The sequence below is a fragment of the Amblyomma mixtum genome, chromosome 4 (genome assembly GCF_055824585.1).
Source record: "Amblyomma mixtum isolate Tamu chromosome 4, ASM5582458v1, whole genome shotgun sequence".
In the NCBI taxonomy this organism is placed as follows: Eukaryota; Metazoa; Arthropoda; class Arachnida; order Ixodida; family Ixodidae; genus Amblyomma; species Amblyomma mixtum.
In genome coordinates, this window is record NC_143015.1 from 89,630,911 (window position 1) to 89,650,960 (window position 20,050).

The following is a 20,050-nucleotide window of genomic DNA, read 5'->3' on the forward strand; positions in this document are numbered from 1 at the left end:
ATAAATTCCGACTGCGCAGCGCGTGGGCGCCGTGCTGTTCGCATTTCTTTCTAGCGCCTCTGTACATTTTCCTAATCCTCTGAAGCTCGTCAGCGTGCAAACACGAGTGAGAAAGCTCGCGACTGCACAGAGAGATTTGCAGGCCGACCAACACGTGCAAAGAACGTGCAGAACTGGCTTTTTTTTTAGGAGAAAGCGCGCTGCTCGCGCAGCTACTCAATGGGAGGGGTGACCGGTTTGCCCCGGACAAAAGTGCGGAGTCGGGCGGAGAGGGCGCTTTTCACTGGCGTCCGCAGCGCCCCCCTTCGAAGCTGCGGTCCCTTCCTAGCACGCAGTAGGATGACATTTTTTTAGTGAACGCGATCAAACAGGTTGAACTCATAGCCGAACTAGTCCCCTTTCAGCACAAACGAAAAGCTGAAAGGCTTGAGTATTTCACGGTGTGTGTATGTCCTTCCCGAATGCATTTCTAATAGTGTATAGGTATGTTTTGGGATTACGAACGATCAATGGCCAATTAAGACCGGTTAAATTTTACCCTTGCTGGTGGAGCAGAAGATAACGCGTGAAGCACGTGATAACTTACATGCCAAAACACTTGCCATGACAACCAGGCTGAAGAAGCGAGGAGGGATAGATGTGGTTATGAGATGAGATTTACAAACTCTCGTGAACTTTTGTGGCTACTTCATTTACGAGGCGTTCCGGTCAGCTGGTCAAAGAGAAAACCAAACGCGCTTTAGTTTGTGAATTTTCTCACACGGCAAAAATATAGCTATAAAGCAAAAGCGATGTTTTTGGGGCTAAAGGGCCCAAGGGGAGTCAAGCTGTGAGAGACACCGAAGCAGAGGGCTCCGGATCATTTCGACCACCTGGGTTTTTTCAACGAGCAATGATACTGCAAAGTATATATGGCTGTCATGCTTGCCGCCTAAATAGAAATGTGGCCGCCGAGGCTAGGAGCAAATCCTGGTTCCCCGGCTCAGTAATCAAGCGCCTTGACGACTAAGCCACCGCGGCGTGGAAATAAGAAAATAAATAAGTCAATGAATAAAGCTTAGTTTTTTCCTCAGCGCGTACTATAGCCGATAGCTCACCTGTGTCGCTGCTCCAAAGCCGCAGTTGTGTACTTCACTCTGCAATAGTGAATGAATAGTCGGACACCAGCCATTTCTATACGGACCGAAGCCCGGCTCGGGTCCGTAGCTTTAAGCCCGAGCCCGGCCCGGGCCCGCAACTTGAGGCCCGGGCCCGGCCCAGGCCCGGCAAAACAAATCATGTCCCGGCCAGGCCCGGCCCGCGGGCCGGGCCGGGCCCGGGCTTTCGGACCGGCCCGAGCCCGTGCAGTGCACTAGTTGGGATGCCGCCTAGAAGCAGGGCTGATTTGAACGAGAAGCGAAAGCTTCAGCGTGCCAAAGAGACCGATGAAGAGCGGGATGAACGGCAACCAAGGAAAGCCATGTATTACCAAGCCTAGCCATCAATATGCTTCGCATCTGACTAGGCTTAACCTTAGCTAAGCCTCAGCCATTTTTTTATTACCCGGGATAGTTTAAAAGCGGTAACGTCAAATATATCATTTTCACGTTTTTTATTGCGAAAGCAATACTGCTAGCACTTTTCTACCGTCGGTGGAGGTCGTTCCCTCGCTCCGGCGCAGCTGCAGCGCACGACCACGTGACAGCGTGACGTCACGACCAGAGGAGAGCAGGGGCCCCAACTCGTCTCTTCGGCCGTAGTCGTTCCTTCGCTCGGCGCGGCGGCTACCACGTGACGGCCTCCTCGGCCCGCCGCGTGAGGGCACTCGCTAGGAGAGGATAAACGGGCGCCGCAGGCGCGCTCCACTTAGTCATGTCTGAAGAGTTGTACAAGGCGTCGCTGGAGCGACGTGCTGCGCGCAAACGCCGGTGCCGTGCCGAGGAGACAGATGAAAAAAAGGCAAGAGCGGTTGGCTAAGCAACGCTCCTATGCCGCAGAACGACGAGCCCGGCGGCGTTCTAAAAGTTCAGTGAGCGAGAGTAGTTTCATGGACTCTATGAATTCCGAAGAATCGTCTATGAGTAGTGCAGAGCGATATAATTACCACAGAAGAAAGCGCCGTGTAGAAGAGCTACCGGACCGGAGAGTAGAACGGCTTGCTAAAAGAAGACGCCAAGCGCAGCCAGGAAGCTATGTGGCTTTTGCAATCACTCAGGCTTAACCAGAGCTAAGCCACAGCTATTTTTTTATGCGAAGCATATTGCTAGAGCTACCACTCACGCCGTCGGCGTGGGACCCCTAGACGTCACACCACGTGAAACCGTGACGTCACACCACGTGACACCTTGACGTCACATCACGTGATACTGTGACGTCACACCACGTGACACCGTGACGTCACAGCACGTGACACCGTTACGTCACAGCACGTGACGCCGTGACGTCCCACCACGTGACGCCGTGACGTCGCACCACGTGACATCGGATGAGAGAGGCGGCCTCCACCTCGCGCCGTCGCCGTGGGACCCCTAGCCGTCACGCCACGTGACACCGTGACGTCGTCGTGACGATGCCATCGCACAGACGCCGGAATGTCCTCGAGCGGCATTCCCGCGCATTTCGAACGCGCGTTCACACTTCGTGTAGGTGAAACGCTCGCTCCACCGGGCAGGCAGACGCGGCTTCCGTGGCAATCCAGGCGCTCACCCAACGCGCGTCTCGGGGTTAGTCGGCGTTCCGCTGTAGCCATGCCGTTGTCTTCCCCCACGACGAAGGCTTCTAGTGGTTGTATTAAAATGATCAAGTATGCAACCAAGGAAAGTCATGTATTACCAAGCCTAGCCACCAATATGCTTCGCATCTGACTACGCTTAACCTTAGCTAAGCCTCAGCCATAATTTTTTTCCTCTCATGTTGCATGAGGCATCAGTGAACTCGGATTAACAATTTAAACTATTTTTATGAAATTTTGGTTCTGTTTTCAGCACCCTAACAGTATCTAGAACCTAAAAATTACGAGGAACTTTAGCGGCTAAAGTGGTGAAAGGCGAAATCGTGAGTGCTGCATTCTGCTACGCGATTGTTCGCTGCCGACCTTTGTACAAGCAGATGGATGAAGCCATCTGACAGCCGCAGAAGAAAAGCAAATCTAGCTGCTTAATAAAGTTTTGCACTTACTCACTCACTCGCTTCACATTCTGTTCGTGCATTAAATAACTGCCAAATCTCTGCCATTAGGAGTGGAACGCGACAGCGTGTAGCGCTGCCAGGGAGTCCACAGAACGCCACCAGCCGTTCGGCGCGATGCGTTACCCTTTGAACGCAACGCCTTTTGAGGAAAGGAAATCGCGCTGTAATTCTCTGTCATCTGGGTGGACACCTGAACCACACCGTACAGGAAGGAAGTGGAGTGAAAGAATAAAAAGAAAAAGGGGTCGTAATGAAAAAAAAATTATGGCTGAGGGTTAGCTAAGGTTAAGCCTAGTCAGATGCGAAGCACATTGGTGGCTAGGCTTGGTAATACATGGCTTTCCTTGGTTGCATACTTGGTCATTTTAATACAACCACTAGAAGCCTTCGTCGTGGGGAAGACAACGGCATGACTACAGCGGAACGCCGACTAACCCCGAGACGCGCGTTGGGTGAGCGCCTGGATTGCCACGGAAGCCGCATCTGCCTGCCCGGTGGAGCGAGCGTTTCACCTACACCGAGTGTGAACGCGCGTTCGAAATGCGCGGGAATGCCGCTCGAGGACATTCCGGCGTCTGTGCGATGGCATCGTCACGACGACGTCACGGTGTCACGTGGCGTGACGGCTAGGGGTCCCACGGCGACGGCGCGAGGTGGAGACCGCCTCTCCCATCCGATGTCACGTGGTGTGACGTCACGGCGTCACGTGGTGTGACGTCAAGGTGTCACGTGGTGTGACGTCACGGTTTCACGTGGTGTGACGTCTAGGGGTCCCACGCCGACGGCGTGAGTGGTAGCTCTAGCAATATGCTTCGCATAAAATGAAAACTGTATTTGAGGAAAGGAAATTATGCAGTAACTGTCACACATATCTCGGTGGACACCAGTCTAAAATTGTATTTGAGGAAAGGAAATTGCGCAGTAACTGTCTCACATATTTCGGTCGACACCCGTCAAAATTCGCGCGCAGTGACGTCACGAGCATTTCGATCAATCTGAAACGCGGACAAATTTTCTAACAAGTCTTGGTCACGACAGTATGAGCCATTAAAGGCTTTCGCCTTAATAGATTGTTGCGAGGTACGGGCTTTGGACTCGGTGAAGGTTAGGAAATGGGTCTTTATTCAGAGAATTTGACCCAAAAGAAAAGAGGGCCCCAGGCCCTTGGAAGGTACAGACTTGCTCCTCGAACAGCTTTTTCTCTTCAGCCGCCAAGGTGGCTCAGTGGTTATGGTGCTCGGCTGCTGACCCGAAAGACGCGGGTTCGATCCCGGCCGCGGCGGCTGAATTTCTTTGGAGGAGAAATTCTAGAGACCCGTGTACTGTGCGATGTCAGTGCACGTTAAAGAACCCCAGGTGGTCGAAATTTCCGGAGCCCTCCACTACGGCGTCTCTCATAGCCTTAGTCGATTTGGGACGTTAAACCCCATAAACCAACTAACCTTTTTCTCTTCAGCTGCTGAAGGGAGACTGCCGTGCGTTCACTGCCGCTCCCTCGAACGCCGTGCCCACGTGACCAAGTTGCGCGTTCTCAGGAGGAAGCGTTCCTGGGCGCTGACGGTCGCTCCCTCGAACGCTGTGCCCACGTGACCAAGCTGCGCGTTCTCAGGTGGAAGCGTTCCTGGGCGCTGACGGTCGCGCTCTCGAACGCCGTGTCCACGCGTCCAAGCGCGCGTTCTCGGAAGGAAGCGTCCTTGGGCTTCGACGGTCGCGTTTTCAAACGCCGATTATAAGCCCCGCGTCCGCGACGAGGCCGGCACCCTGCGGCGCCGAGTATAGGCAGTATAGGTCGGAACACTCGCGGCACGAACAGTTTCCGGAGCTCACGGGCCCACAGGCCAGCAGTGCCTTGCAACGCAACAAGATAAGGTTGTGGTGGCTACAACACCAATGTCCAAAACCGAAATTTCACAAGAGGCAAACTTCGGTTAAAATTATTCTCCGAGAAAATGTGAATGTCATTGTCGATCCAAACTTACTGATATCTTGAGCACAACAGAAAAAAAAAAGACACCACGAATATTGAATGTTTCTACTCTTTTTGTGTTACCCGCGTGGCCGAAATGGAACCTCCGAGCTCGCGTTCTGTAACCCATTGCAAAAATACTGCGGCAGTGAACACCTCTAACCACACGTTTACTGCATATTCCGTATTCCACACACTAGTTCCTTGTCAACTGATCATGGCGTTACTCAGTGTGGTATTTAATTGATGTAAATCACAAATGCTGCTGAATAAAAACGACTCGATATCGCTTAAAACGTGCGGATAATTGTTTCAAGCACTCGTGCTATCAGTTGACAAATCCTTACAATTCCTTTTAACACAACATCGCACTCTTTTCGCTACTGTGATCTGCCACTTATACACATGATGATGATGATGGTGGTGAAACATTATTTCGTTAGTAATCAATTAAATGTCAGATCTGCGAATGCGTCAAGTGTTCTCTTGTTCTCCTTGACCATGAGGATCCGTGAAACGGCTGCCATCCTGAAATCTTTCTGAATTCCATCTTCTGGCTAATCATATTCAAAATTAATCTGTAACCAAAACTTCCTAAACACTGCACATTCAGCCCTATTTTCCTTTGTCATTGACTAATTACACAGTGTTTATTTGTTAATTTAAATCACGAAATCTGCATTTTTTTTAAACGTTTTAAGCCCCTGTCGCTCGACGCTTGTGTCTTGGCCAATACCCCGCAGTCGGTACGCGCCATTGTCTTCTCGAGGACAACAACAACAACCGTGAAGTGGCATGTTGCGACTTCAAAGCTCGATGCACGGCCCTCTTCTGGGTTTGATGGTCCGACCAGGTCACCGTATCCTCCAACTCTGATTGGTTAGAGAGGCCCGTGGGAGATGAGGCCTCAGGGCGTTCGTATAATATACGAGCGATATCGGCCTTGCGATGGCCACAAAATCTGTATATTGGAGAATACTATCCTGGATAAACGATGAAACATTCATATAGAAGAAAATCTGCAATCTTTCCCTACGCGGATGTGCACCGACTAAAACGGGAAGAAGAAAAAGAAGAGGTGCTTAGCACAGCAGTAAAGAAGAAGAAGAAGAAGCGCTTCACCTCAGGCGAGGCTTGGTCCCCATCCGGTGCTTGCAGACGATCTTGGTAATCTTCACGGGCGCTGACGACTTCAGCCACCACGACCCTCGTGAGTACAAATCAACTCAGTATTCCAGGCAACCCTCCTGTCTCAGAAAACTTCAGTCGAGTCTTCGAACTCGCTCTAAAACGTTCTTTGAACCCTGGATCAGTGCTAGAACGCTGACTCAACCGGCTGGGCTGGGATGGCAACTCTCGCCTGCTGATCGAATGAGCGGCTTTGGACGCAGGTTGTGGCTTAGGCTTTCTGACCATAAGTAAAGCAGCGCAAAGGAAGACGCCCGAAGGCGAAACGAAGGGACGGGAAAGACCGCTGATTCCTATCCGCTTCCTCATTTCGCCTTCGAGCACCTTCATTCGCGCTGCTTTACATATGTGAGAAGGGACCAACTACTTGTCTAGACATTCCTGAAAGAAGAATAAGCAAGTGTAACTCTACTGGCTATGGTGTTATTGGTCTAATGCGATGTGAGTGAGCCGCTGCGGTGACTCAGTGGTTATGGTGATCGGCTGCTGGCCCGAAAGACGCGGGTTCGATCCCGACCTTGGCCGTCGCATTTTCATGGAGGCGAAATTCTAGAGGCCCGTGTACTGTGCGATGTCAGTGCACGTTAAAGAACCCCAGGTGGTCGAAATTATCCGGAGCCCTCCACTACGGCGTCCCTCATAGCCTGAGTCGCTTTGGGACGTTAATCCCCATAAACCAAACCAAACCGATGTGAGTGAAGCCACATTTCTGGTAACGCTAAAGCCTTTTGGAGACTGTAACCGGGCATTTATTTCGAGTAACGGCGCCGAGTTTCTTTGTGGAATGTAACAAAGATGCTGATTCCTTATTAACTTCATTCCCCGCTTTGTCACGTGGCATCGCACATGTTTTTCAGCTTAAAGCGGCATACTTCGGGATCTTTCACGTGCATGACGTGCATCACAGAGAAGAAAACTTTTTTTTTTTTTACTTTTGTTTCCAGCCGTCAATTCAGGCTGCTTCAAGTGAAAAGAGTAGATGATGGAGGGAGCAGGGGGGCCTGGAAGTCCGTCTGGCATTGCGAATTGGGATGCAGGGGTTCAGAACGATGCCAACGGATGTCGTGTAAATTTTTATTGCGAAAGCAATATTGCTAGCACTTTTCTGCCGTCGATGGAGGTCGCTCCTTCGTTGTCACGTGGCCCGACTACGTGACAGCGTGACGTCACGACCAGAGGAGAGCAGGGGCCCAATTCGTCTCTTCGGCCGTAGTCGTTCCTTCGCTCGGCGCGGCGGCTACCACGTGACGGCCTCCTTGGCCCGCCGCGTGAGGGCGCTCGCTAGGAGAGGATACACGGGGCGCCGCAGGCGCGCTCCGCTTAGTCATGTCTGAGGAGTTGTACAAGCCGTCGCTGGAGCGACGTGCTCCGCGCAAACGCCGGCGCCGTGCCGAGGGAAGTCTTTCTAAGAGGTATTGGCCGAGGAGACAGATGAAGAAAGAGAAAGTCAAGAGCGGTTGGCTAAGCAACGCGCCTATGCTGCAGAATGGCGAGCCTGGCGGCGTTCTACAAGTTCTCTTTCTTTCATTCGCAACAACAAGGCATCGCGCCGAATGGGTGGTGGCGTTCCTCCATTCCTTTACGGTGCGGTTAGGGTGTCCACCGAGATGACAGAGAATTACTGCGCCATTTCCTTTCCTCAAAAAGCCGGTAGCCACGCGTGACCTGTAGACGCGGCGCACTGCGTTCCTTCAGTTGGAGGCGCTGCGCGCTTTCGCAACCTGCCAGGCTTAACCAAAGCTAAGCCCCCGCCAATTTTATGCGAAGCATACTAAAATAGCCCAACCCAGCTCCTCGAGCGCGGCGGTGTCGTTACCATTGACCTTTCGTGACCTCCATGTCATACCACGTGATGCGTGACGTCACAGCAGATGAAAAACGGGGGCCCAGCTCGCGCCGTCGCGCGAGGCGTCGCGACCAAGGAGGACCACGTGGTGCGTGACGTAACGACATAGGAGAAACGGGTCCCCAGCCTTTCTAGGAGGTATTGCCCCAGCTCGCGCCGTCGCGCGAGGCGTCGCGACCAATGTGTTTCCTGCTTCTGCCGCTAGGTGCGCTGTAGTGAACACGTGATGCTGGAGCGGCGGTATACAAGGGGGTGCGCCTGCCTTTGCTAGGCGGTCGTTGGAGTATCTGTTCTCGCTTCGGCGAGCGCGGCTTCGGCCGCTTATCTGATTTTTTCAGCAGTGTCCGCTCCGGCGGACGCAGTTGTTGCTGCGACGCGCGTCTTTTCTTGCCTTTTTCTCTTTCCCCTCATCTTTTAACTCTCCTCTATCTGCACGTGGCAGCAGTGGTGGCTTGGCTCGAGTCAATAGGCAGGCCCGTGCAATTTCCTTTTCATCCTTCTCTCAGTCACAACAACACAACTCTGCTAGGCGTACACAGGATAGAGATGCCTCCTGGAGACAGGGCTGCTCGTTGGAATGAGAAGCAAAAGTTGCGGCGTGCTACAGAGACTGATGAAGAGCGTGAAGAACGTCTAGCCAAGCGGCGTGCTCGATATGCAACTCGGCGACAATATGCTTCGCATCTGACTAGGCTTAACCTAAGCTAAGCCTCAGCCATTTTTTTTTTAGCATCTGCAGGATTTCTTTGGAGGAGAAATTCTAGAGGTCCGTGTGCTCTGCGATGTCAGTGCACGTTAAAGAACCCCAGGTGGTCGAAATTTCCGGAGCCCTCCACTACGGCGTCTCTCATAGCCTTAGTCGCTTTGGGACGTTAAACCCCACAAAACCAAACCAATCTTGTTCTTTCTCCAATCCACACCATCATAAAAAATTGGCGGGGGCTTAGCTTTGGTTAAGCCTGGTAGGTGGCTACCGGCTTTTTGAGGAAAGGAAACGGCGCAGTAATTCTCTGTCATCTCGGTGGACACCCTAACCGCACCGTAAAGGAAGGGAGGAACGCCACCACCCGTTCGGCGCGATGCCTTGTTGTTGCGACTGAAAGAAAGAGAACTTGTAGAACGCCGCCGGGCTCTACATTCTGCGGCATAGGCGCGTTGCTTAGTCAACCGCTCTTGCCGTTCTTCATCTGTCTCCTCGGCACGGCGCCGGCGTTTGCGCGCAGCACGTCGCTCCAGCGACGCCTTGTACAACTCCTCAGACATGACTAAGCGGAGCGCGCCTGCGGCGCACGTGTTGGCGTCGCTCGCGCGTTCCCGGCACGTTTCGGTAGAACTTTCGTCCTCAGAATCTTCGTCTTCCATGTGAGAATCCTCGCACTGTGAATCCTCGCTTTGCACGCCCTTGGGAGCGTTTCCGCTCCCGCTGGGGCTAGCGAGCATCCCTCCGTCGGCTTCTGTCTCGGCGCAAGCGCCGAGGTCTAGCGGATGCCTTCTTCTCGTTAGGCTTAGCTGCGGCGGTTCGCTGGCGAACTTTACAACTCGATAAAAAGTCGCAAAATTGGCCTACCGATTCGAAGTTCGTATCCAGATGCGTCGGATATCGTGCTTTCCTCGCACACCAAAAATGGTTGGGCCACGTCCGTTTTAACCTGGTAAAATTAGCCCACAATGCGGGAGGTGTATGGTCCGACATGCGTCCGCTCCCGCCACCAGGCTCCTTGCTCCCCTGATATTCGAGGTTAACACACACAGGTTGTTAGTCCTAGATCCAGACATTCATGTTCGTTATATACAAGGTGGTACAGCGGTATAGTTAGGTATGTTATATCCGAGGTAACACCGGAAAGTTCGTTATATCTGACGTGGTATACTTAGGTTAGTGATATCCGAGTTTGTGACGTTAAACCGCATAAACCAGTTTTATCCGAGTTAACGCAGGAAAGTTCTTTATATCAGAGATGGTATACTTAGGTTAGTTATGTCTGAGGTGGCATACTTACAGGGGGCCGCCGCGGTGGTTCAGTGGTTATAGTGCTCAGCTGCTGACCCGAAAGGCACGGCCTGGATCCCGGTCGCGGCGGTCGAATTTCGATGCAGGCGAAATTCTAGAGGCCTGTACTGTGCGATGTCAGTGCACGTTAGAGAACCCCGGGTGGTCGAAATTTCCGTAGTCCTTCACTACGGCGTCCCTCATAGCCTGAGTCGCTTTGGGACGTTAAACCCTATAAACCATACTTATATGTTCCATATATCCGAGGTTGACACGCTAAAGTTTGTTATATCTCAGGTGGCATGCTAAGCTTCATTATATCCGAAGTGGCATGCTAGTTCATTATATCCGAGGTAGTATACTAAGTTCGTTCGTAGCCTGATAGGCAGGTTCGGCAAGTTGCCATCTGCCACTACAGCTACTAATGGAAAGTGCTCGCTATTTCCGCTTGCATACACCCTTCTAACGCTAACGCATTAATCATGAAATAACAGAGGCACTGAACGGAGGCCGGTTGGCCAGACGACAAGCGCAGTGCCATAGCGTCCGGGTTCTTCTGGGACTATACTTCTGTAACTCAACGCAAGCAAAACGCATGCGACGGAACACAAAATTAAGCCAGGTACTTGTTTAGACACGTTTCTCGATACTGCTGGTGTTCGTCTATCCTGGTGCTTTTAGAAGGACGTACGAACAAACACGTAGACATAAGACCGACGTAATATGAAGTTTATTTTAGAAAAGGCGATGCAGCATACATCCGCATCATCATAGACAGAGGCAACGAAAGCCTAGTGGCACATGAGCGAGAGCCGCGCCTCTTATCGGATGCGATATTTCTTCTTCCGATTTGGGCACTTGCGGATCCTATGTACAGTTACTCTATTATTTCTCTATAGAGAAAAACCTAGAAGCTTTCGCTGTCCGATTGATTTGTCACCGATACTGTTCGTTTGCTATGAATCATTTGTCGACTTTGTGTGGCCCTCGGTCCTTCTTAAACTATCAGGATGCACGAATTGAATAGGCTCGTTTCAATTATGCCAAATTTCTACTTCATTATTTCACTTCTGAGTTCATTTTTCTTATTGGAAAACATTCTGTGTAGATGCTCATGAAATGCAACTTAGACGTCACGCCAACTTTTATACCTTTCAATTCGCGGGCTTCCCCATGTAGCGAACTGTCATTCCTTCAGGAATGCTAGCCAAGTCAGCAGCAACAGTAGTCAAGGAAGCGCGTTCAAAAATCTAAAATTGCCGCTGTGTGCAGGCTGGAGTGAAAGCCCGAGTGACCTTCAAATTCACTTCCGCGGAACACACTTCGCCGACTACAAGACCCGCGCCATGGCCCTGGAACGCCTCAGGAAGGAGCTGAGGGAGATGAGCGTCGACCCTCCAGACAACTGCTCCGCCGGTCTTGTGGACCACTGCAACCTGTTCGCGTGGCAAGCCACCATCACGGGGGCCGAGGAGAGTCCCTACGAAGGAGGAGTGTTCAAGCTCAGCATCAATTTTCCCAAAGATTATCCCTTCAAGCCTCCCAAGGTATGCATGGCTGCCGTTGAAGTGACGACAGTGCCCTCTTTTGACGCCAACGCCTGTTGCTCTTGACGGACATTACAAATTATAGGCCCTAATCGAAACCAAACATATTCGTCAGAAATAAGTCTTGTTTAGAAATGCACGGTAGAGCAGGACGTTCAACTAGCCTAGTTGGTAAAGACTGATGGTGACAGCACAGCGCAAAAAAATTTGCTGTGGCTTAGCTTGGTTAAGCCCGGTAATTGCGAAAGCAGTATCCGTACCTACGCCATGGTTCAGCTGGTAGTGTAGCTGATGGTGGTGCTTGTGGTTAGACTTGTGGTGATGCATCGGTTATACAATCCAATGCAATCCAATCTAATGTAATATAATCTAATTTAATCTAATCTAATCAAATTCAATCCAATCAAATCCAATGCAATCCAATCTAATCCAATCGAATCTAATTTAACCTAATCTAATCCATTTCAATCTAATCAAATCCAATGCAATCCAATCTAATCCAATCGAATCTAATTTAATCCAATCTAATCTAAGGCCACCGGTGGTGGCACCGCCACTACTCGCAGACGGCGCGAGATGGTCGCCCAGCTCTTCGGCGTGACGTCACACAGAGGTCATGCGAAAGGTCATTTCATGTGCACCGCCGTCGCACGGCAAAGGCTTGAAAGTGCAAGTAGTAAAGCTTTCGCTTTAAAAAAAATTACGAGGAACTTTAGCTGCTAAAGTGGTGAAACGCGAAAGCCTGAGTGCTGCATTCTGCTCCGCGATTGTTCACTTCGCATTCTGTAGGTGCATTAATTAACTGCCAATTAATGACGCTTAATCTTTGCATTTAGGAGTGGAACGCGACAGCGTGTTGTAGCGCTGCCAGGGAGTCCACGGAACGCCACCACCCGTTCGGCGCGATGCGTTGCCCGTTGAACGCAACGCTTTTTGAGGAAAGGAAATGGCGCTGTTATTCTCAGTCATCTCGGTGGACACCTGAACCGCGCCGTACAGGAAGGGAGGAAGTGGGAGTGAAATAAGAAAGAGAAAGAGGGGCCGTAATCGAGAAAATGAAATTTTATTTGAGGAAAGGAAATTACGCAGTAACTGTCTCCCATATCTGGTAATTGCGCAGTACCTGTGTCACATTTCGGTCGACACCCGTCAAAATTCGCGCGCAGTGACGTCACGACCATTTCAACCAATCTGAAACGCGGACAAATGTGCTAAACACGTCTTCGTCACGACAGTACGAGCCAATAAAGGTTTTCGCCTTAAAAGACGAGGAACCAAAGTAAGAAAGACACAGAACACTCTGGTTACTCTGGTTCCTGCTCTTTTGCGCTGTGTTGTCACCATGAATGCACGGTAGAGCTATGTTGGTCAGATGGTTCTTGATAATCCCAAAGTGAACAAGTGAAGGGTGGTGGTGGTGGTGAAAAACTTTAATCAAAGAGAGCTTGAGGGTTAAAAAAAAAACCCTGCTGCATGGTCGGTATCCTTAGTCCGGGACACCGCATGACGAGGCCCCGTCTCGCGCCCGCTTGACCAGAGCCCTTTGGGACTCCAATTTGGAGCAGTTGAGGAGGGCAGTCCCCCATGCCTCTCGGGTGGGGGTGGGGGAGGGGGGAAGGTGAGGATTCTGAGTACATGCCCACACCATGTGAAAGATATCGCAGATCTCTCCACAGTGCGGGCAGCGCCCATCTGTGCTGCCAACGGTGCTTGCCAACGTTTCGACAGGAGGACTGGTAGCAAAGATAGCCGGCAGGCCCTTGCACTTCTTTTTTCATTCTTCTCTCAGTCGCAACAACAAACAAACAAACAACAACAACAACAAAAGGCGTGTGTCAACCAGCGTCTTCGCTTCGGCGGACGCGGTTGCTGCGACGCGCGTGCTCTTGTCGAGACGTTGGTAAGCGCCCTGAGGCTTTCCCCTCACTTGTTCACTTTGTGATTGTTTAGGAATGTGAAGAGCAAGTCAAATACTCTAAAAAGACAGCTTCTTCGGACTAGGTTCATTGGACAAGTGCACAAGAACGTTAATCATCATCTTGAAGCACTCCCATTGGGACAACGCGGATTGATTACTATCAGTAATATGGCTGTCCAAAGAATTGTGTCACACGCTTGAGGAAAACACAGCTGCGTGGCGCCCTATGTGAAACCTTTGGAAAAGGAGCTGAGTTAGCACCAAAACGTTCTGTCCTCTCAATAAATCTTAGGGCTGATTGGCGCTTTCTTCTCTCCTAAAATCAGATTATTTCTAAATGTCTAAGATTCGAGCAACATTGGAAGGCCTTCCGGGCACTTTCCGCTGCTGGAGGCGTGGGAAGGTTATAGAAGTTGTGTAAAGCTCGACCAGTGCCAAGCATTTAAGTTTCAGACGCGATGCCTAAGTATACTGCCGCCGCGGTGGCTCAGTGGTTATGGTGTTCGGCTGCTGACCCAAAAGACGCGGGTTCGATCCCGGCCGCGGCGGCTGGAATTTCTTTGGAGGAGAAATTCTAGAGGCCCGTGTGCTGTGCGATGTCAGTGCACGTTAAAGAACCCCAGGTGGTCGAAATTTCCGGAGCCCTTCACTACGGCGTCCCTCATAGCCTAAGTCGCTTTGGGACGTTAAACCCTATAAACCAAACCAAACCTAAGTATACGCCCCTTCAATTCTGGGACATAGAAACCTCGTTAACAGCACCGCACCTTATGTAGCAGTCTCTCTGCCGTTTCGCTTTCTTTGCAATGCAGCGAATCTCTGCACTCTAAACACAGATACGCCTATACGGGAGTGACACGGGAGTAATTTCACACCCTTCTATAAGAGGCTGTGTGCAAGACGCCAGCCTACTCCCTTTTAACTCCTTTCTGTTTATGGCTTACGTACAACCCTCAATGCCTATGCCGATGTTTTAACCTTTGGTTCACCAAAATTCGCGGGGCACGTAAATATACTATGTGCTGGCAAGGCGATAGCATTACGAGTTGTTGATGCCTTTTTCGGAATTGACATTACTTCCGGTCTAATGACGTCGCTTCCTTCAAGCCAATGAGAGTCATCCGGCCTGGGACATCACTCGCCTCCATCCAATGGACGAATTTTATCACCGAAGACACAATTTTTTTTTTTGCCCGGTGAGGCTTTTAATGCAAATGCATTAAAAAGTGTCTTCTGTTAACCTCAAAAAATTGCGAGGACACTTTGGCAACTAAAATGTTGAGAGGCGAAAGCCGACGACACTATGCCGTGACGACTTCCGGCGGATGTGACGTCGCACCGTTCCCGTGGCTATATCGATACCCAAATTATACATCTTTCGGTGATTTTGAGTGTCAATTACACTTAATTACACATTTTTCCATATAAATTGACACATATCCGACGTTTTTTTGACCATTCTGTGTTAATTTTCACTGTGCCGTGACGACTTCCGGTGGATGTGACATCACACCGTTCCCGTGGCTATATCGACGTCCGCGCTATTTTGACGCAATTTCGACATTTTTCCTTATATTTAATTAACTAATTAATCTACAGTCATCAAACATGGTTTTTAGGTTCATTTTTTTCGCCTCTATTTGAAGCAACCAATCGTTTTTCGTATCTTTATTAGTTCCCGAGTTAACACGAGCTAAACGCTGCCAAAGGTGGGGCACCCTGTGCTAACGGACGACAGTATGAGCCATTAAAGGCTTTCCTCTTAAAATTTGGCAGACACTTAAGACTGCGTACGTATGAGAGAGCGTAAGCCCGCCCACTCCCTTCGTTGGCGCAGTCACTGCGCGCTGTGGCGTAATGTAACCTTATGCCACGCAGATGGCAGTTCTACATCTGCATGGCTGTGCGTATCCGCGGCCGAGACGCCGCCGCACCCCTTCTGTTCTGCACGCGAACTTAGTGAAGGCAGTCGCCGCCCTACCACGGTCCGCACCTCCTCCTCCACCAGCTGCCGCATCAGGCTGCATTCGGAGGCTCCGACCGCCTGCATGAAGTCATGGGGTTTCTGCGATCCAGGTTGCTCTCCCGGAGCAACCATTAGAGCCATTAAAGCCATTGAGCCATTAAAGGCGAAAGCCTTTAATGGCTCATGCTCGCGGTGTCCGTCCGCGCGCTGGAATCGTGCCAACTGTGGCGTCTCCTCCGCGCAGCGGCGCAACCTCCTCCCCTCCTTAGCAATCGGCGCACCGGTTGGGGGGGGGGGGGGTTAGCTGTGCATAGCAACCGTGACGTCACACAGTAGCGGTAGAACGAGCGCGCGCGCGTCGGCGGTGGCAGCTGCACCACCGCTCCTTCGCGAGACGTCTCGTTGCAGTCGAGTGAATGAGACGCATGTCTCCGAAGAGGCCCAGTGATTCCGCGCCAAGCGGTTCAAGAAGCCGTAGTGGGTTGACCACAAGGCTTTCGCCAAGCACACTTTACAATGTCCAAAGTGCCTTCGGTAATTTTAATTTAACCGCCACATGCTAGGGTGCATGAGGAGGCCATCTTTTATGGGTACTATCGAGAGTTACCACACAAAGAGATGGGTTCCCGCTCAATGGGGCACTGCCTTAAAAATTAATAACGGGAACTGCGGCAGTGGAAAGGCTTCAGGAACCCCACTACATCCTACACTAGGTGTCTCAGTTTTGACACGTCCGTTCGTGGGCATGGTAAAAATTTGTACAAGGTGGTGAGAAATCCATTTGGAAGAGGAGTGCCCAAATACGAGTTGACGCGCAAAACTAAGCGAGCGCACCTTAGAAGAGCATAGTCTCCGAGTGCGATAGTTCCATGCATATCATTACGCGTGTTCACACCAAGCATTATGTTGCATGCGCTGTCCGCTACAACACAAATATCCAGAATTCAGATGCGGAAAGCTGTTGTGACGCCGGAATACGGTGGATTTTGTATAATTGTATAACTCTTAGCTTTATTCTCAGCCTCCTCCTTAATTGAAACTGTTATTTGGCAGTGCAAAGCATCGACTAATTATGAAGCAATGTTTCGCACAATAACTGAGGAACGGGTTAGTGGAGGTGGCCCTAAACGTTTATGGTAGTCTAGAAATGTTACGGTTGTCAGGTTTTCGGTTGTCTTGCATTCATAAGAACCCTTACGCTGCGTCAGATGGCGGCTACGACACAGCATCAGGGGCAAAGTTACGAGGAGGGGCTGGGACCAACACAGAGGACAGAGGGGGAGGGAGAGCGCTCTAAATGGATGCGAGTTCCTTCCCGAATAACATCCTCGAGGTGACGCGCTATGGTCTCCCCTGAATGACCTCCCCTGAGATCGCCCTCCTACAACCCGTCCCTGTGCGAGAAATTTTTAATATTAAACTATATGCAATGCTTTTAGTTGCTGCGAATTAAGGTCAAGCAGGTGCTGAGGACATGGGGCAAGCAGCCTCCCCGATCACCCCTTCTAAGAGTTGCCCATAAAAGCCTCCTGCGCAAAAGCCATGTGGCAGCTGTCTGGACTAGAAAAAAAGAGTGGTAGCATTGTTTGAAAAAAAAAATGGCTGAGGCTTAGCTAAGGTTAAGCCTAGTCAGATGCGAAGCATATTGATGGCTAGGCTTGGTAATACATGGCTTTCCTTGTTTAAATACTTGGTCATTTTAATACAACCACTAGAAGTGTAGCAAGGATTGCCGTGGCAGCTATATACGGGATCATCGGTGAATTCAATGCAGAGCATTGAGCACGCCGCTTAGCCAGACGTTCATCCCGCTCTTCATCGGTCTCTGTGGCACGCTGAAGCTTTCGCTTCTCGTTCAAATCAGCCCTGCTTCTAGGCGGCATCCCAACACCTGGCCGCCTCGTAAGTGCCCGGAGAGCGAGGCAAGCTCAGCTTTATACCGCTTCTGTAGCGTCACCTGGTCAGCTGCAGCGCCTCTGATGTGGAGCCTCCACCGCCGCGGCCGACCGCGCGAGCCGGCAGCCCATCTCTCCTCTGCTGTGACGTCATGTTGTCACGTGGTCAGCCGCCGCGCCTCTGATGTGGAGCCTCCACCGCCGCGGCCGACCGCGCGAGCCGGCAGCCCATCTCTCCTCTGCTGTGACGTCATGTTGTCACGTGGTCACGCTAAAGGTCAATGGTAGCTCCACCGCCGCGCTTGACGGGCTGTAGTGTAGCTCTAGTAATATGCTTCGCATAAAAATAAATCCGCCCCAGCAACCTGTTTAATCATGACACTGAAAACAGGCAGATCAAAGGAGGCCTCTGCGTATTAGTGTTATCTCTGCCTTTATTCGTCGTAATCAGAGTTCGCGTCAGCATTTCGCTCCACCCCAGCTGTCTATGAAATCAGCATTATCGCATGTAAAAATTGCCGGCGTATATTTTTTTAGCCTCTACTTCGGTGAGCCAAATGCGGGCCTTTTACCAGTGTCCCCTAGATGCTTTCCTCGGTGTGAGCATGTCTTCCCCCTCGCAGGTGAGGTTCGTGACGAAGATCTTCCACCCCAACATCAGCAGCGACTCGGGCGACATCTGCCTCGACGTCCTGGATGCGCACTGGTCCCCCGCGCTGTCTGTCGCCAAGCTGCTCCTGTCCATATCGTGCCTGATGTGTGACCCCAACCCGGACGACCCCCTGGTTCCTGTCGCGGCAGCCCTGTACAAGGAAAACCGAGAAGCCTACAACGCCATGGCACGCAAGTGGACCAAGGCGCACGCCATGCAGAACTGACGATGCCGTTTCTCTCCAATGAGGTTAACAGGAGTAGTCGATGCTGAGCCGATTTCTTTTAAGCTTCCTCTTTGGCTGCTTCGGCCCCCCTACATCTAGTTTCGAATAAACTATTTGATTGATTGATTGATTGATTGATTGATTGATTGATTGATTGATTGATTGATTGATTGATTGATTGATTGATTGATTGATTGATTGATTGATTGATTGATTTACAATACCCCTAAGGGCCCTCGTACGAGGGTAATACACGGGGGGGGAGGGCGATACAAGCATGAAAATACGGCACAGGCACTTGAAACAAAATACATGTAATGACGAAGTATGAAATAAAGCTAGTAATGTGCACAAATAACGCAATAAACAATGCAGAATAAAATACTCAGTAAATGTACTTAGCGCAACAAAAATACAAAATCTGTTAGTCTATGGTTTGCTTTAATGGATGCTGAAACGATTGTAAGTTAACCTGAGTACCTATGTGTGATGGAAGGTTATTCCAGTCTTATATGGTACGAGAAATGAATGATTTCGCTTAAAGCGATAAACGGCATGTTATGCGTTTTATTTTGCAATCATGGTCACGGCGAGGAAAGACTGCAGGGTGTGGCAAAAAGAAGTCGTCGTGGAGGGTGGGATGGTGATAAAAGTTTTTGAGGTAAGGTTAGGCGAGCGAAATGGCGTCGATATGATAGTGGTTCCAACTCGGCACGTCGTTTTAATGCTGTGACACTGGTGAAGCGTCAATAATCCGAAAAGATGAAGCGAGCAGCACGGTTTTGCAGGGATTCAATGTTGTTTATGATGTATGGTTGTTGAGGGTCCTATGTGGCAGAAGCGTTCTCAACTTTCAGCCGGATTATCGTGATGTAAGCAAGTTTTTTTAAGTGTGAAGGCGCCTGTTTCAGATTACGCCTAAGAAGGCCCAGTGCGCGATTTGCTGATGCTAAGATTTAGTTAATATGGTAATTCCAAGTTAGGTCAGACTGAAAGTGAACTCCTAGGTACTTGTAAGTTGTTTTAAGTTCTACGCTGTCGTTATTGAGGAAGTAGGCTGTAGGAATTGAGTGGAACGGTTAGCAAACGACGTTGCACCTATCATCCTAACTCCCGAATAGTGAGAGCTGCCGATGTCATAAGAGAGGCCATGAAAGGAGAGTTTGGTGAAGTGCACATTTCGTAATCGCATTCTTTCCTTGGCCCCCGTAAGGCGAGTGAGGCGAGGGCTGGAACTGCTGCATCATGGCGCATACCTCCTTCGAACGTATACCAAACATTGAGCAGCCGCTGCTTTCCTTCTTACTTTGCGTCCGCTTTAGGTATGTGCGGACATTTCAGATTTTCGAACAATGAATCGAATGTATTCCCATTCGATTCGTCAAACGAATCAAACAGCGCATGGTGAAAATTGATGAGAACGAATCCAACATGTCCTCAAGTTTTCAAATATTTTTTTCAAATATCTGCACGCAGTTCGAATGAGCCACACCGTAGTTTTCTTCGACAAATGTCTTAAATTTTTAACAATTACAGGGGACATTTAAGCTCAGCCTTAAGGGTACGACGCGACAGCGTAATGGGTTAATTCCCATTTACGCTGAAGGTTATTCACTACATTACTTTAGAGCAACGGTGTAGTCCACACACCGCAAAATGAAGCCGCAAAATGAGCCAGCCCGCAACAC

At 50.4% G+C, this 20,050-nt stretch overlaps 1 protein-coding gene across 4 annotated transcripts; it reads left to right on the plus strand.

Moving 5' to 3' along the window:
• Positions 1-5,635: 5,635 nt before the first annotated feature.
• On the plus strand, positions 5,636-18,482 carry LOC149347358 (ubiquitin-conjugating enzyme E2 2-like). 4 transcript variants are annotated; one of them, XM_089587015.1, is made up of 3 exons: positions 5,636-6,344; positions 11,431-11,705; positions 18,108-18,482. In XM_089587015.1, exons 2-3 carry the CDS (start codon positions 11,505-11,507, stop codon positions 18,360-18,362), a joined length of 456 nt encoding a protein of 151 aa, XP_089443141.1. In that variant the 5' UTR covers positions 5,636-6,344; positions 11,431-11,504; the 3' UTR covers positions 18,363-18,482. The 4 variants fall into 4 exon arrangements, with proteins under 4 accessions (XP_089443141.1, XP_089443143.1, XP_089443142.1 ...); XM_089587017.1 differs by lacking the exon at positions 5,636-6,344 and adding an exon at positions 9,445-9,530; XM_089587016.1 differs by lacking the exon at positions 5,636-6,344 and adding an exon at positions 9,540-10,780.
• Positions 18,483-20,050: the final 1,568 nt, after the last annotated feature.

Coding starts and splice junctions, on each gene's coding strand:
- LOC149347358 (XM_089587015.1), top strand. CDS start 11,505: ATGGCCCTGGAACGCCTCAGGAAGGAGCTGAGGGAGATGAGCGTCGAC. Junction 11,706..18,107: donor ATCCCTTCAAGCCTCCCAAG/GTATGCATGGCT, acceptor TCCCCCTCGCAG/GTGAGGTTCGTGACGAAGAT.